Source organism: Podarcis pityusensis (genome assembly GCF_964106645.2).
Source record: "Podarcis pityusensis genome assembly, chromosome: 4".
Lineage (NCBI taxonomy): Eukaryota > Metazoa > Chordata > Lepidosauria > Squamata > Lacertidae > Podarcis > Podarcis pityusensis.
This window is the reverse complement of record NC_138027.1, coordinates 61,732,065-61,751,163: the sequence shown is the minus strand read 5'-3', so window position 1 is coordinate 61,751,163 and position 19,099 is coordinate 61,732,065. Positions and strand designations below refer to the sequence as shown.

Below are 19,099 nucleotides of genomic sequence, written 5' to 3'. Positions count from 1 at the left end.
CAAAACCCCATTGCACCAGTGGAAGCCCTTGCTCAGGGCTTCTGCTGATGGGATTCATTAATTGAATCACGCCCAAATATACATTATTTGAATAATTTGTTTTACCACATCATCAGGTTGAAAATAATAATCAAGGGAATTTTATTCAATTCAATGACAGCATTATGCATCTTTATTTAAAAACAATCACCAAGACAACAGATGGTGAGTATTTGGAATAGAAGGCTTCAAAGGGACTTCATGGAATTTAAATTTCTTTTTCATCACTGCGTCAGGTGTTGAAACAATATGTGGCATTTCTTTACCCATGGTAGCCCTTCTTTTCACTATTCCAAATAACTTTCACTAGCTTTAAATAAAAACCTGAAAGAATAGTATGCAGAAACAAAAATGGTATGTTTGGATATATTCATTAGATGTATACTATGTTTGGTGTTGCTTTTGTTTCTAATTTAAAATTATCTTCCCTCAACTTGTATGTTGATAGCATTTTGTTAAATATTTCCTGGTGCAATAAGGTTTATGGTCCCCCCCTCCTTGTTTCACTTTTTTTGTATAAGATTTTTTCTTTTTAAAAAATGTCATTCTCATTTCTCCTGGTTGGTGATCTTTCTCATACATTTATTTATATATCCAGCTCTAATTATTGCTCACCTTTCCAGTCTTCTTTAACTTTGTCTAAGATCCTTCGAAACATACCAATTTACAATGGCACACTTGTACCATTAATAATTTACTACTAGTGTTAGATCTATGACCAGGAAGAATTTAGTTACTATTCACGATTCAACAAATAAAATGTTCAAGTGTTCATACGATGAATAAGAACAGGAATGGCAACCCTCCAAGCCTCTCTATCTAGCTCTCAGGACTTTCCTTAGGCCACACACCCCTCCCCTCCCCTACTTTGCACTTTATTTGAGTGCTTTTGCTTGGCTGAAATGTGTCTTGAACTTTGGTAATACTTCTTGCTTTCCTAGATAAGAGGGATGTATGGGTATGGAGAAACAAGCCTAGGAGATTATGCAAGTAGAATGGAACTTCTGGAATTAAGTTTCCTTTTTGACAGGTAAGCCCATCCACGACACCTCTTCCACACATAGGAGGACACTTTTGGATTTCAACGCACTGCAGCAGTCAAAGTACAAGAAGCAGAAAACACTCTCTCTCTCTCTCTCTCTCTCTCTCTCTCTCTCTCTCAATAGCTCAGTTGGCTTCTTTTATTTATTTCAATAATTTCTTAACAAACTCATCTGGCTATTAAAGCTTTTTATTTTATGTGCTGTAGAACAGAAATCATAATATATTATGATGAAATAATACTAACTGTTATGTGCATCTCTAGAAAGAGACAATGTAAAATGTTTTGGATTCGAGGCAGGCTTACGCCTGGTTCACATGCAGTGCTAAGCCAAACCGTGGCTAAAATGGCAGAAGCTTCATTCACTGCCTCACCCGGTCTTGCTGCACAGTTAGAGCTAAGTCAAGGTTTGGCTTACCATCAGTGCTATTTGTCAAGAAAAAGAGGTGCTGGAACTCACCACAAATACCTCCCTCGTTCTCTTAGAATGGCAATAGTGCACACCTGAGAGGTGCCAGAACTGAGTTCTGGCAAGTTCAGGCTGAAAAAAAAGAGCTCCGCTTAGCATTATGAATGAACCATGGCTCATGGTTGTTTTGCTCCAAACAAACCATGCAGTGTAACCAAAGCTTGCTTTTGGCTTACCACTCAATCCACAAGTGGTGTGTCTCAATGAGACATACAGTGAGCTCTAGGTTTCAATGTAACACTAAACAAAACCACAGCTTAGCTCTGAATAGTGCCGCCGCCACCAGACTGGGGAGGAGTGAAGCAGCCACTCCTCTAGTTTTTGCTGCAAGGACCCACATGCTCTCTTGTTCATGCTTAGCCATGTTTTGGCTTAGCACTGCACACAAACTGGATCAATGCCATCATAAAGGTAAAGCCACTGAAATAAATGGGACTGTTGATATACCCCATTGAGACGATCATTTTCAATATGAAAAATATATATGTGAATATTAAATAATTCATATGAATATAAATTATTCTTACAAAGGCATTTGCATTGAGTTTTTCAACTGTCTAGAGAAAACTGTCTCCTGGAGAATAAAGCTGTTGAAATGTTTACTTTTGCTTTTTAGAAGCGGAAGGGGGACCCTAGATATTTCTTTTGATTCACATATTAAGCTGCAAAAAGTTTAATGTGGAGGTTGTTGGGGCTGCCAACAAATCTACTCCTAGGGAACAAATTCACCTCAGGACCAGTTTCTCCTTCAGTATTAGTTCAGCAGCATTGACTATGCATTGCGGGGCCACTGAGTTACAGGAATGAGGTATATCTTGAGAGTTATAATCAGTCATTTGTGTCTGCAGTACTGTTAAAAATAGAATCAATAACTTTAGCGTTGTGAAGAGCACCTTCACATTTTAGTTATGATGCCAAGGGGTTGATTTTAATATAGCCATCATTTCTTGGTTTTAGGTATTTTCTAAATGGAATCTAAAAATTGTTTGAACATTGATCCCTTGTGGGATTGTTTTTCTCAGACTTAACTGCTGCATATGCAGTAGCATTCCTGTTTCCAGTTTTTTATGTTATAAAGTGTTCAGGAATCTTAATGGATTTCTTGCTAAATGTGGAACATCTTCTAAGCAGGTATTCATTCTTCAGCATTACTTGACTGACTGGTCATATTTGCCTTCAAATAATGCAAGGGAAGAAAAGTTTAGTTATTAATACTAAGGCCTGTTAATTGATGCAAGAGTACCATGACATAATAACCTTAGAAATCAGTAACAGTGGCAACTTTGCTCTGGGGTTAACATACTTTGCACATGGTATACCTGTGGAATCTTTTATGTGTTACCATAATAATTTGTTTCTGAATGTCTTGAGTGGTAAAAGAACTTTTTTATTGGCATAGCATGCAAAACAATACAAATGTTTGTCTGGCTGCAAAAGACAGAAATGTTCTTCCATCTATTTAGTCTCACTAAATTATTATTAAGTTTGCATCTTTGTACAGTTTTGCTGGAACTATCTATAGCCAGCATGTGCAAAAGCTGTAGAAGCTCCTCAGACTGCCTCTGCTAAGAGAGAGAGAGAAAGAGAGGAAAACACACATGAAAAACTCAACTGAGACATCCTCTGAAGTTGCTACTGCTGCTTGGCTGAATTGCTAATTGTGAGAAGAAAGGATAGTCATCTTCTACCTCCTACTTTTCAACCAAGGAGTTATGATAGCTTCAGGGAGTAGCTACTGTTCTTATGAGAAAAGTAGCATGGCAACTATGTAAATACTTTTGTTTTTCTTAGAGTGATTACTTGAAACAAGAAATGCTTCCCCGACTGCAATTTATACAAAGTATATCATCTTCAGAAGGCATCTCAATGTTTATTCTAACCAGGCAAGCATTGCAACATAAAAAAGGAAGCAAAGTAAGGAAGGGGTTGATGGCAGAGGCAACATACATTTAATATATGCATATAACTGGGAAGATAGGTTTCTTATGTAATAAAATTGGAGACAGACTCCTTTTTTCATTTTTAATTGGTATTGCACATACACCTATGGTTAAAACAACCGCCACCCCCGAAATGGAATTTCTGGCTGGAAACCTCATATCAGTTTCCAGTCTGAATGGGACAAAATAATTGGACAACTAGTACAATGGTTGGCTTTCAATGTACAGATTATGTACAACAGGGTTAGTCAATGTGTCCCTCTGAATATTTTGAAGTCCAACTCTCATCATCCTGATCCAGCATGGTTAATGGTCAGGGATGATGGGAAATGGACTCCACAACTTCTGAAGGGCACCATATTGGATAGTCTGATGTACAGGAAGCCAAACATGCAGTTGTTATTGTAAGAAGGAATACTAAATTAGTGAGAAATTTCTAGCCGAAATGGCTTCAAATACCCATTTATGCAATGGATATTTGATATGCAGTGAACATCTTAGACCTGGAAAGAGAAAAACAAATCATTAGGAAACTGAATAGAATATTTTTGGCATAATGGGCCTGATTAAGTTAAGGATGCTGCAAATTAATATAGTATACTCTACAATACTATACTTTAGTAGAAAGCACAGAAAGAGACTAGCAGCACAAAACCATACCAATCTACTCAGAAGTAAGTTCAGTGAGACTTACTACCAGGTAAGAGGGTACAGGACTGCAGGCTTAAAAATGTTTCACAGATCTGAACCCTGCTGCTCATAAATAAAGGACCGTGCAATGCTAAAGTGGTTGGGCTGTTGTATCTTTAAAAAAATATGTAATGGAGGGAATCCTGCAAAATACATCTTGGAATCCTATCATTTTTTACATCCTTTCCTAACAATGTGTGCTTTCAGAAAATCTCACAAATCAAAATTCACGGAATTCAAGGAAAATATGATTCAGCTGACAAAGATAGCAAGGACATAAAAATAGCAGTTTATTATTATTACACTTTACTAGAAAAAATCCCTTCCTTCAAACAGCAAGGGTGATAAATTGTAAGCACTATCCCAATGCATTTTCAATTAAATGACTAAATTAATGTAGAGACATTTAATTAAAGTTGCACTAGTTTTTCCAAATGCTGTTAATTAAGCTGCTATCTAAAATTAAATCTCTTTAAAACCCCTTTTATATTTCTGCAGCTCATCTGATATAGATATAATTAAAATTCTGGAAGTTCACCTAGATGCATCTGAATATATTTCTCAAAAGGAGGGGAGGGGCGGGACCCTGCAGTAATTTGGGAGGCAGTTCTTTTAATGGGATTTATATAATCCTTAGAGGAAATACACAGCACAAAAATAGTTTTATAAATAAATCTGGGCCTCCATGGCTGCACAGACTTTCATTCAGCATTTTGATTTTCCACTGGTTAAACATCAAACTATCTCAGAAAATAGGAAATCCATTGGGATAGACACGAGGCTGGTTTTAAACACATACAGAGTTTAACTTCTTTCAGTAAGTGAAAGTAGGTCTACATTGGGATAGCCAATGTGATGTCCCTCCAGATGTTGTTGGACTACAAGTCCCATCATTCCTGATATCTCGCTATGCTGGCTGGGGTTAATGAGAGTTTGTATTTATAAACTAAATTAACTGGCTGCTGTATTGTGATGCTGCTGTATTGTGTATGTTTCAAAGCTTAGATTTAATGAAGTGTGCATTGGGTATTAATGTTAGCTGCATTGAGAATGCTAGTCTTGAAAGTTGTCTCAGAAATATCTAAAACAAACAAACAAACAAACAAAAACATTCAGCTGAAATGGACTAAGTGGACAACTAATCCAAACCTCTTGATACAAGGCAAGACTGAATCTTACAATAGTTTGATACTTTATGTAAAGCTTCATAAATTTAACGGCTCATTTATGTCATGCTTATGTTATGGTACCTTGTTGTTCATTGAAACATATAACTATGGTTGAAGAACCATTCTTTCTATCTGAAAGGGTTCAAAATGTGGGTGTAAGCTTGTATTTATCTATCTTGATTTATCTAAGCTTGTATTTATCTTGATTCTACACCATGTCAATAATGACTGAGGAAGAAATGAATACTGGCCTGGGGGGAAAAGGGAGAGTAGAGTTTGCAAATATAGTATACTACAGGATATCGCTCTGATAAGTCTTTGTTGGCCACTTCATCAGATACATATCACAAATGCCAGAGAAAGGCTTTATGACTCAGCCTATGAAAGCACAACACATTTTATAGTCCTTAAGGAGCCACAAGACACCTAGTTTTGATGCAGCATATCAAGATGGAACTGAAATATGGTAATATCAATACTATTATTGTATATGTCACAAGGCTCAAATGTTTATCTCCAGAGAGGAGAATCCATTCTTCTTCTTCTTCTTCTTCTTCTTCTTCTTCTTCTTCTTCTTCTTTACCAAAAAGGCCCCTATAGCAGTTTGTATACAATCAAAACAAGAAAGTGCCTACCCACAACCTAAAAAATCCATGGGAAAGGGACAACGAGGGAACAGGAAATTCAAAACCAAAACTTGGGCACAAATTTCTAAACAGTTGTGGCCTTTGATGACTGAACTCTGCTTCCATTTTCTTATCTTACAATGCAGGCTGGCAGAAAGGGGAGAGGAGTCAATATCAGATACAACAGTTTTACACTAATCAAGTGCTTGGCAGTGGTGGGATTGTGGTGGCTTAAAGTATGGTTTGCTGCATGGCTGTGGTGGTGCAGGCTGTGCTACACATGCCATTGAGCAGCAGGTGTGGAGTAGAGAGGAGGACTCATTGTTTGTTAACCATAGAAGTTTCCAATAAGGATAAGAACCAATGATACCATCTGTCATGGCTAGCAATTTGGGACCTCTGGCCAGATACAGTATAAAGGTGCCTACGTTTATGTGCCCAGGTTCCTTCCTCCTCACCTGCTGTTAACTGACAGAAGCATAATAGTACAATGAGGCTCTGTCCCGTTCCTTACCCCTGGATTTAACACGTATTGGCAGATTAATGTGTTGTGGAGATTATAGTAGTACTGGCGGCAGCAGCAGCAGCAGCAGCAGCAGAAGACATTTGATTCTACATGATCAGGCTCTTTTTGCCTGGCAATGTGGTCTGCTCTTGCCCCAGAAACCTTGTCATACATTATTACCATTGTGGAAAAAGTTGGAACTGGGAAACTAATGACAACCCAGTGAGTTGTTCTTTCCCCCTTTCTTTCAAAGCTTATATGCACTTACTCAGACACTGGCTGTGTTCTCATTTAATTTGACCCTAAGGGAATGGCAGTGTGAAGTAAGTTGTAATTCACATAACTTCCACCACTTAAAGCCTATCTCTGATGGGTGCAATACTCTGTTGTGGTCTTCCCCTGAGAAACTAAAGGCAGGGGAGGAGTGCAGTACTGACTTTCTCTTAATCAAAAAGAATAATACTGAAAGGAGATAGGGAGCCATTTCTAAAACAATAAAGAAAGCAACAACAACAAGAAAAGAAGAAGTTAATTTGAATAAGAACAACCCACCCACTTCTCTGTGATTATGAAAAAGAACAATAAGGTTGCTTTTGAAAAAGCGTTTCTTCTTTAGATCACAGCTCTATGTACCACATGGAAAACTGCTTTTGAAATTCAGAAGAAATTCAAAAGCACCTTATGATACACTGCACGAGGGAGCTGCTTTTCAGAGAATAAAAGGTTCTGCTTGGTAAGCACAAGCTCTTATGTGTACCCAAAGGAGCTCTTATTGATCGCAGCCCCTGCTGGCAACAACTTTTTCTCTTGAGATCCATCAGCTCCTACTATACATGCCAGCAACAGAATCAAACAAAACCAGGGAACTGGTGGCTGTTTCAGGTGATCGTTTATCAAACGGTACCACATTTTCCTAGCACTTTCCCTCTCAGGTCATATCCAATTCTATTTCACGTGTACATATTCACAGTTGGTGTTTGGATACTGTTTCTGGTTGTATATCTTCCCACCACACTTGCCCTCCTCTCCTGCCACACCGCCACACCCTTTGAGAACTACTGATCTACCATGTCAGGGGCTGATCATAGGAACTTGCCCTCGCTACGTGAGCTGAATAGCTAAGTGGACATTTGGACACGGGTTTCCCTGGCAGCAGTCCAACATTGTATGCCCTAAACACTGTACCACACCACTGATTGAAGATCTTACCCAGTGATTCTGAGATTTACACTCATTATAACTACTGTAGCCTAAAATGAAACAGTTTGGAGATGCTTCTGACAGCCAGTGTGGTGAGTGGTTAGAATGTTGGACTAGGGGGACCAGGGTTCAAATCCCCACTCAGCAACAAAAACTCACTGAGTCACCTTGTGCCCAGCAATGCCTCTTGGCCTAGCCTACCTCACAGGGTTGTTGTGTGGATGAAGAGAAAGAGAAAGAGAATGATGTATGCCAGCCTGAGATCCTTAGAGGAAAAGGTGGGATATAAATGTGATAAATAAATGCAAACAAATAAGACCTCATAATAGTACCATTACATACAGAATTCACATATTCTGTCCTGGCCAATGAAATAGGTTGTGGTATGTGCTTGGTTGCAGTGCATGTGTAGTGCTTACATGAGATTCACAGATTTGCAAATGTGCCTATGCCTTCCAAAAGGAGGGTGACTGCATGGTCTTCTGAGAATTTGGGAGTAAAAGTAGGTATTGGGTTGTATCCAAAGGCTCCCTTCTTCCAACGGAAGAAGTACTGTATTTCCATTAGAGAAAAGACTATTTCTTGTTAGAGGAAGTTAACTCTCAGCTCCAATGTAAATGTTCACCTTAGGGCACACAAATGCTGGCAAAACATTTCATCTCAGAAGTTATGCTCCTAAAGGTTTCTCATTTAACTCTAATAGAAAACAATAAATGTCTTAAGTATTTCACCTTTTTTTTTTTTTACTTAGTTTCACAAAGTAACTGAATAAAAAAGACCCTCAGAAATTCAGCCCTTACATTTTATTTTTAATGAAAAAATACTATTATTGCAGTGCCACAAACCTTGGCAGAAAATAGAATACCGTTAATTATGAATAAATTAACTAAATTAGTAACGTGAGACGGATTTGCAATTAAATCACTGTTAACTGAGAATGAAACACACAGCTTAAGAATCAGGGAGCAGCACAGATGTTTATAGAATGTCATGCTATAGTAGGTTTCAACTGTAGCTCTTCAATAGTTTAAAATATATTTTAAATCATACTTCCTATTTAGGGTATAATATAAAGAGAGGTGCTGTTTAAATTTCACAAACAGAGAATTCAAATGGACAAAGTATCTACCACTACTCAAATCATAGCTGTCAACTTTTTCCTTTTTTTGCGAGGAATCCTATTCAGAATAAGGGAATTTCCCTTAAAAAAAGGGAAACGTTGACAGCTATGACTCAAATATCAGAAAGTAGCTGGAAACAGATTACTCCTCCATGCTTCACACTTTGCTAAAAAGCCAGCATGCATATTTCCACATGGAAGATGCTCCTTAGAGCCAAATATTAAGCTAACAGAAGTGGACATGGTGCTAACTGTAGAAGTCAAACTACATAATCAATTAATTCATTGATAGTCCATTCAGGAACCATGAAAACTGCGGCCATGGCAACAGCTCTGATTCTCAAGCAAAACACAAGAGCAATTTCTTAACTACTGGAACTAAAAGAGGATTTCAAGTTCTAAGAAAGATCAGAATCACCCTCTGCTGGGAAGATGAAACTTGCTTTTACTAATATAGATGTTTTGCTTCATGGTTTACAAGACCTTTTAGCTTTATATGCTTTTAAAAATTACAATGACTATCAACAGGAAGCAGATTCAGGATGAAAGTTTTAAAATATAATGGGAGACCATTCAGGCAACATACAACTAATAAGTTTAATAAATAAGAATAAGAAAAAACACTGAAATTATCTCACTTTCTTGATCCAAAACACAGAGATGCTACTACTGAAGATAGTTTAAACTAACTAGCAAATCATGCTAAGCACGAGAGAAAAATAATCTGAGTAAACATTAATTTTATACCTCTGCCACAATAACATGTATTTCAAATTGGGAAATAGAAATATATTTGACAGAGCAGTAGCCTCTTTTATACAAGTTAATAATGCAAGGTATAATGCTTCAAAATATCCCCTGACCTATTTTCCTCTAATAGTTATCTGCAAGCAAATGGATGCTTAAACTGAAATATACAATTTCCTAAATAGAAAAATTCCTTCCTGTAGCACCTTAAAGACCAACTAAGTTAGTTCTTGGTATAAGCTTTCGTGTGCAAGCACACTTCTTCAGATACACGGCTACCCATCTGTAAATACAATTTCCTGTAATCCAGTCAGCAAACCTACTCAAAATAGCCTCCAGGCTCCTGACCCCTTATTGCTGGAATCCTGAGCGTGCGTGCGTGCGTGCACACGCACACACACAGAGAGAGAGAGAGAGCGCAGCTGCCCTTGACAGCCCACATAAATACATATTCCCAACTGCACTAAGATATGGGGCATGGCCACATGGATCTTGTTTAGAAATGCTGAATAATCTATTTTGCACCCTTTGGACGTTTGTGCTTCCACAGACATCTCATGTCTACAGTTGCAGGTATCAGTCAGCTTATCTGAGCACATTGGCATCCATAAGCCAACCCTAGCACACAGAATGTAGATTGTAAAAAAATGTGCCCTTTTAACCACATATTGCAGTATCCAGTGTAGGCATCCATACAAGGAATAGCCACCCCACATACATAAGGCTCAGCTGCACAGACAAACTAAATGTCAGGTGTATGCCTTTCAGGCAATCCAAGTCTATATACAGTACTCCATATTTGATATCTACTGATTGTGTAACAGAGAAATCTTATTTTGAGGCTGGGGAGGAGCAAAGTGGCAGATCCATTGCTACATCTGAATCCCTGATGGCTCGTGCTAATTTTATGCCAGGTCAACCCATGTCTGGGCCACTGAGGAGTGGCATTTTGGGGAATCTGTGAAGCTAGTGATCCAGTGGATTCAAAGCTGCCTGTGCTGCACTCTCACCGCAACATCTCATTTCAGGGCTTTCTGATTGCTATTGCTGGCAGGAAAACTTGCCAGCATTAGCTCTCCAGCCATCTGGGTGCAGCCTGGGCATCTGCAGGAGTAGAGCACCAAAACCAGCAGCACTCCTTTCCACCAAGAGAAATGCAACTATGCACAATCCTAAACCACTCAGCCATCAACACCGGAATGTGTATGTAGGACTGTGCTGCAACAGTATCATGTGTTCATATACAATCCAGTTAATATGTAGATTCTGCACATGATGTTAAAGGAATATATATAGTCTTTAAGCTCAGTCTATGTCTAATTCGCACTACAGCCTTTACCCATTTTTTTTAAAAAGCTGCTTCTATTTTATATGGAAAACTTAATTATCCTTTAAAAGAAAAACCACCTTTTTGATAAACTTAATAGCTTGATCAAACTCTGCCAATGACCACAATGAATATAATGCTCTGTAATTTTGGATTTGATTCTACTGATGTAATCTCAATGCATGCAAGGTGGAAGGCACCATTAAACTGCTTGTAGAAAAGGGTACTGTTTAAAATTAATGTTCCCAGGAATTGTTTAAAAGAGAACAGAGAATGGATTGAAGCAGTGAAAGTAAATGCAAAGCTCAGTCTTCCACATGCGATAAAATATATTCAAAGGAAGGAAGTGGGAAATTAAAGCATTTTGAGAAGCATGGAAAGCATACAGAAATTACACCTTATCTAAAGCAATGGCCCAGAGTAAACTGAGGATGTGCAGGAGCCACAAGCTTCTCTTCACCAAACAGATGTTGCTAATTATACAACCAGCACTACTTGCATGTAGCAGCTTGTTGGTGAATGGGTGCTAGGAACCGAGTTTCTGCACATGGTTTCTGATCCAGTTAATGATACACGTGTCGAAGCCTATGGTATATTTTATGTATTTTATTCAGTTCCAAGCAACTATTCATGCTGGGCATGAAGAACATGAGTGAAATACAATGTATTGCTAGAAACATTCGAGAATACTTATTGTAAAACCATTTTCTTACCTAAGACAGTCATTTTTAGGGTTAAGGTTATGTTATACAATATTACCTGCAGGAGTTTCCATCTTCCATTCAAGTCTTCGAGGCGGTTGAGGGTATATGGGGAAAGCTGTATTTCAGAAGAGGTAAACTGATGAGCTAGGTCATTAACATTGTTCACATTCTCTTTAAGAGGTGCAATTTCTGCTCGGTAAACCTGTGTAAAAAACAAACAAACAAACCCAAAATGTTAGTAATGGCATTTTAGATCGAATGAGCTCTTATAACAATTTACAGCAGAACATAGGGTCTTATTTGGGGTTCCCAGCACCACTTCACAGAAACCTTGCTGCCTTGGTCTAGTACTGGGAGCCTGATATAAACCCTTAAAATATATTAGCAGTAAGTTATTGGTGTTGCTGCATAAATACTTCAGCATCACATGGTGCATTGGAGGGCAATTCCAAATCATTTCCAAGGTAGAAAAATTATGGTAAGGGTATTAGGAAGAGAGAAAAGCGAGGCTACCTACAGCTTAGTGGTATCATCGTAAGAGCTATGGAAGTGGCCCCATTTGCCTGGTCCCAGCACACATTTTAAATGAGATGCTTGGATGTAGCAGGTGGAGACAAATTTGGAAAAGAACCAGACAGCTCCGGAAGACACTGCAATCAGCCACATAAATTAAATGTCTATAGAAATGTCCGCGTCCTTTAAAAACTGGCTACAGAGATTCATGGCAATACATACTGAGATAATACCAGGCTTGGCTTATGGACTTAAGAGGATATTGAATAATTTGATTTTCTATATTAATTTTATTTCATCACAACATTTACAGATTTCATTTTCTACTTTTATTTGCAGAGGTGAAATGGGTTTTGCACTGGACTAAGCTCTGTGTTCCTCCCTACTTTTGATATCTATAACAGTAAGACTCAGGTCTTCTTTTGTTGACCAAATAGGAAAGAGAAATGGAGCGGAATAAGTATAGTCGCATGATACAGATGATAGCTTTTATTTCTGGTATGTTAAACATTGATTAACACAAAACATAAAGCAAGATTCTGTCAAACTGCCAAGAAGCCAAAGCTATCCTGGATTTTGAAAGAGTTCAGAAAACATATTCCCTGCTGCTAAACTGTGAGAAATTCTAGCATCAATGTTACCAAAGTTTAGCGTGGGAGGTAGCTTTGTAACAATTTTTTTGTTTCCAAATATACAAGTAGATTCTAATCAGAGGATTATTCCTACTCCCATTCCTTGTCCCCCGCTCCCCTGCCATTCCCAGGGTCAACCCTCAGTTAAAGCCACCTCTCTTTTCTCTGATCCTCTCCATTCAAAACTCCAAACTGCACAAACACTGCTTCCACATTTTTTACTGGGAAGGAATTATTTAAGGAAGATGCACCATACACAACTGATGTAAGCCAAGTGTATTTTGTACTTGTACCTTAGAACAAAATGTCAAGTGTGAAGTCACCCTAAGATCCATTTGAAATTAGATGATGCAACATTCCTTTGAGTTACAGGCCAACATATATATCACATTATGGAACCTACAAGTCACTCATCCTCATCTCCTTATCATCCTCATCCTCATAATCAACGATTCTATGCCCTGCCTTTCTAAAAATATGTGCTCTTTCCTATGATCCAATTGCACATGGACCATCACATGATAACTGAAAAATATGAATGTAGTGCTAATGTCACCTTCCAGGACACACCTTAATAAATAACCAAAATATTTTTAATTGTCTTATTTTCTTAATAATGAATATTTCTTATGGAATAAGTAGATCAGTTTGAGAGAGCACTGCTTTTGCAGTACAGACACCTTTACAACAATCATCTTTCATTTTCAAAGACTGAAAATGCAATCCGAATAAAAATCTGTCAGGAACAGTATGCCTGTACCTGGCTATATATATCATGATAGGGGGAAGGGACCAGGTAACATTTGACAATTTCTTCTAGTCAAACAATCCAATTTACCCTTAAGCAGATGAACTATTTCCTCTTCATAAATCGACTTCCATTTACTTACCAAGTGTTCTTGATGACGTATACAAGACTTAAAAGATAAGTAAAACATTGACATAGAGCTAGGTGAAATTGAGATACTCCTGAAACACTGAGATAAGTTTGTGATAGAAATACAATTATGTTTTTGAACATGACGTTCCTCTGCTAATGCCGTTGTGCTCGTCTGTGAAATCTGTTGGAATATGTCTCATTCTAAATATGGTCCTATTTTAGAGCTATTTGAGCTATGTGGTCTACTTTCGTACCTACTTTCAATATTTTTAATGCTTGGCTTTTATGAGTTTGTGACAATATGTTCTAGGCTGTTAGGCTGCTGAACGGAAACTAATATAGTGCAACTGACTTTTGGGGTTGGTGTGTTGTGCGACAAGCACACAGAGTGCAATGACATTGAGTGTTTGGGGGGGGAGGCTAGGTTAATTTCATTGTACACAGGTTGTACATTGACAATAAATGTATTATTATTATTATTATCATTATTATTATTAAAAAAACCCACTCGAACAGTTGTTGTTTTCTGCATTCATCACCCTCTCCCACAATTGGTGGGATAATATATATAATCATTTTTAGTCCTAGCTTATAACTTTTTTCTTCAGGAAGGAAGTACAGAGGATAATGTAAACCCTTGCCTACTGCCAGTCATCGCTTGCATTGCTCTAGAGGCTGAGGACAAACCTTGCCTGAGCACCTGTGCAGTAGCAGCTACTGTGCACTACTGGACAATTATTATTTTTAATTTATTTTGACTGCGTCAGACCAACATGGCTACCTACCTGAATGGGGTGTACAGCATTTTCCACAGCACTAACACTGATTTCTACCATATCACATGCAATACAGAGCTTAGAGATGGGTTTGTGAGTGGGACCCAACAGGAATCAAGGATCTTGTTCAAAAATCTCTCATGAAGAGATTCCCTTCAGACACAGACTTTCATATCAGTTCCTATAAATGCCGATAGGTGGGTATGGACTAATTCCAAAGATGTTTCAGTTAGCCTCATATCTTAGGAATTTGTCCACACCCACCTATCAGCGTTTATTTACCAAAGCTAAATTAAATGTATTTCCATCGGAAGTTCTAAATGGTAGACTGACAGGCATCCCCTATCAGAATAGGCTTTGTTCATGTTCATGTTCTCAGGACGTCGATTGCATAAACCATATCCTACTGCATTATGGGCACTATGAGCAAGCAGGGGATCAACTGATCAAACCCTTACTAGCAAATTTGCCAGAAAAATCTGAAGCCTCCCATTTTAAATACCTTCTGGAGGATAGGTCAAATGATATTACACTGACCGTGGCAAAGTTTCAGAGGTTGCAAGAAACAAAGACTATCATGCTCTAGACATAACAAAATGACTACCTCAGTCTCTTTTACCTGTTGTTTGGTTGTCTTAACTGTATCGTGTTTTGAAACTGTTTTGTGGGTCTATGGACCACCATATATATATGTGTATATATTTACACATAGCCATTTCAATAAGTGCAGTGATAACTGTAGAACAATGCATCAGAATTGTCCCATTACGGTCCTTGATTTTTTGATTAACAAAGTATGGGAATATGCTAAAGTAACTCCTATGACATAAATATTAAGACCTGTGTACACCAAAGTCAGCAGACATTTACAAATGTCCAGGAAATATTTTTTATTTTTTCTTGTTGCATGAGCCCATCTTCCCAAATTTGAAAATAAATGTCTGAGTCCCTGGGAATACTGAAAAATAACTAGTAAATAAGCTTATTTCAATGAGAATGGCTCATTATGTGCTCTCCCAGCATCAGGGACTTCCCCTTATGAAATCAGTGACTCCAATTGCAGCAAATAAAAGTAGATGCTCAATTCACTTTCTCAGTTTCTTAGCCCTTCTTTCCCCTAGCCACATGTGCATCAAGATGATAACAAGTCAAATGCAGCATTCGGATAATCAATCCAAATTATTCAGTTGAGTCCTATTGTAACATTTTCCCACCTGAAATAATAAAATTGCAGTGCTATCCCCATACATGGCATTTTGAAAATATACTTTGGATAGATCCAGTGCTGCATACTCAATTCCTTCCAATAAATTTCTTTTCATATGCAGAACAGTAAGAATAAAATCATGTCTTCAGTGTACACAGATAACACTGTATTGTTTTTTTTTATTTTCTGAAGTTGTTTCTTTTAATGTACTGTGAAATGAAATTATTCTATTTCATTTGATGCTCTTACCAAAACACTATCAATTGTCCTGCACAATGGCAATGCTTATAACTGATTAAAAGGTGTAGAATTGTTAAGTCTATCCAACATTAATGATTTCCAAGAAATGACTTTTGGAAAAGAATGGAAGGTAGCCTTGCTTTCCAAATATATTTTCCCACCATACTTTTGCCATAGTAGAGAGAAGTAATGTCAGAGATCCCAAGAAAATGCTAGTTTTACAGCTAATTACAAAGTCCTATACTGATTGTTGTTAAAGTTAGAAAATCTTTTAAACATTTCCTATTTTGAAAACAGGAGTGTATGTTCTCCAATTATCGCAATATATGCTAAAAGCAATTTCAGTGTTCTAAATGCTGATCTGTATATAGCCAAAATGGCTCCATCCACACACAAGATAGATAGATAGATTAATAGATAGTTCAGCAGGCTTAGGATTTGCAGAAACACACACACACACACACACACACACACACAATGGGCAACTTCCCCAAAGTGTGAGGCCTTCGGAAAGGCTTTTTCAGTGGTGGCTCCATGTCTTTGGAATTTCCTTCCCATTTAGATGCATCTTGCTTCTATAACAGGAAGCAAGTCAAGGCACACCTCTTTTGCGGAACTTTTGGAGGAGGGATGTGATGAAGAATTGTTAGCTGATTTTTTTTACAGCCAGATTTTTATGAAATTAAAGAACAATTTAATGCTGCCTTTTTCTTTTATTGTACAGTGATCTAAAATCATGAGGGACTTTTTCCTTGCCCTCTGATTAGATCAGAAGCTTCAATTGAAATCCCTGCCTTCTTGAGTGACTGGGCTCAAGAAATGAATTGCACACAGCCAACTCTGTGAATGTGCTCTTTCATCAATGGGACATGAATGGCTGTTTGACCTTTTAAAGTAAAAATGCCCTTTTTGCATCTCAATAGGTTTCTTATGTTTTCCGACTGAAACTTCAGAATGACTTCACTGAGCTTTGTCAAAGGCACCTAGATAGCTGTCTTAAATTTGCTATTTTGCTGCTATTTAATGCAGTTATGGTATAATTACACAACATGCACTCATAACACGCACCATAATGTTACATAGACGCATCAATAATTGAGTGTTTGCATGAACAGTTTATGAGTGATATAATGTTTGATATAAAGTACTGTGATATAATGTGTCAGGAAGTATTTCAGATACCATGGACCCAAGTTGTTAGTTGTATTCCAAATTAGTATAATAATATGGGCAGCCAATGCAAGCACAGAGATGTGCTACTAGTGGTCTGTTGCATTTTGCATCTGCTGCAGCTTTCACAGCAGACCCAAAGATAGCCCTATCAAGAGCACACCTATGCAGACACCCTCATGTATTAAGATCACTGTACAACAAAAAAGGCAGAATCACATTCCCCCAGTTCAGCTCTTGATACATGTCATCTAAGGAAATCAGCCCTGAGTGCTCACTGGAAGGACAGATCCTGAAGCTGAGCTCCAATACTTTGGCCACCTCATGAGAAGAGAAGACTCCCTGGAAAAGACCCTTGGGAAAGACTGAGGGCACAAGGAGAAGGGGACGATAGAGGACGAGATGGCTGGACAGTGTTCTCAAAGCTACCAACATGAGTTTGACCAAACTGCGGGAGGCAGTGGAAGACAGGAGTGCCTGGCGTGCTCTGGTTCCTGGGGTCTCGAAGAGTCGGTCACAACTAAACAACAACAAAAGGCAAAATCAGTCTCAAAAGTGTGCCTTGAAATGGATCAGCAAAATTGATATCCTACAGGAACCCCTGCAGCTGCTCTGCCATCACTTTCTGCACCACCTTACCCAAGAAAGGTCATTCATAACTCGATAGTAGTTGTTGTAAACCACAGTCCAGGAAGGGCTTCTTCAGAGGTGAATGCACTGCTGCCTGTTTAAGGACAGTAGGCACAAGTCCACTGCACAGACATGCATTAACATTCTGGACTGTTCTGGTCAGTTGCCGCTGCCACCCCCACTGGCTTTTCACTTGCCAATATGGACAGAGGTTAAGACACCAAGAAGTGAATCACATTACAGTCAAACCTCGGTTGTTGAACGTAATCTGTTCCGGAAGACCGTTCAACTTCCGAAATGTTCGACAACCGAAAACTGAAAGCGGACGCCTCAATACAATAGGAACAAAGTAAAAAAAAATTGTGTGCATGCACACAATACCTCATACCAATAACAAACTTAGTTAGTCTCTAAGGTGCTACTGGAAGGAATTTTTTAATTTTGTTTCGACTACGGCAGACCAACACGGCTACCTACCTGCAACTCAATACAATAGGGAAACTCAAAACAGAAGCCACGTCAGATGTCCGGCTTCCAAAAACCATTCAGAAACTGGAGCAGTTACTTCCAGAGGCATTTGGGAAACCAAGGTTTGACTGTACTGCAAGGGTCCTGTCCACATCATCAGGCTACATAAACTGCAATCAATTCCACAAAGTATGGGGATGTGCTGCATTGGACACCTCAGCTTGATGCTGATGGGAACCCTGTTTTACATCAGAAGGATTTCTGTCCAAAATTTAGGTCAAGAACAATGCTGCTAATAGATCCTAAGAATACTCACTTGCAAAAGCTTCTGGGAGATGATCTATAATGAGTTAAAGAAAATGTTGAAATATACTTTTGTTAAAAAACCAGAAGCTCTCTTGTTGGGAATACTGGATAATGAAATTAGTAAAAAAGATGTGAAATTAGTTTTGTATGCAGTAACAGCAGTCAGAATTTTGCTGGCACAGAAATGGAAACAGGAAGAGATGCCCACGAAAGAAGAATGGAGGATGAAACTGATGGAATACGCAGAAATGGACAGATTGACGGGGAGAATTAGGAACCAACGTGACCAGAGATTCTCCGAGGACTGGAAGAAATTTACAGAGTATATCAAAAATTTCTGTGATGAGCAAATAACGTTCGTTGGCTTTCAAGAAGCTCTGTGAAATTACTGTTAGAAATATTGTTTAAAAAATATTATGTGATTAAGAGTATTTGAGTGCAATATAATATTGGGAAATGTGAGACGAGGATAAAAAAATAAATGGAAAATTATCAGACAAGCTGAGGGAAGTTCTGGAAAAAAGGGTTTAAGTTAAAAATGGATGTATAATTTTGTAAAAATTGTTTTTTTATGGAAAATCTAATAAAAAATATTTATTTTAAAAAAAAGAATACTCACTTGCTCCCTTGAAACAAATGAAGTATACTTCTAGGTCAACTGGCTTAGTATTTGGGGAATACTCCATTCTATCCATTAAA

The 19,099-nt window shown here is 38.1% G+C and overlaps 1 protein-coding gene across 11 annotated transcripts in view; it reads right to left on the bottom strand.

Annotated features, from left to right (window-relative positions):
* The window catches only part of DMD (dystrophin), a 1,019,805-nt gene that overhangs the window by 143,222 nt on the left and 857,484 nt on the right, over positions 1 to 19,099 (bottom strand). For all 11 annotated transcript variants that reach the window (XM_081003446.1, XM_081003453.1, XM_081003448.1 and 8 more), the window contains one exon: positions 11,634 to 11,780. In XM_081003446.1, the coding sequence (XP_080859572.1) occupies positions 11,634 to 11,780 (147 nt within the window). The remainder of the gene's footprint in view (positions 1 to 11,633; positions 11,781 to 19,099) is intronic.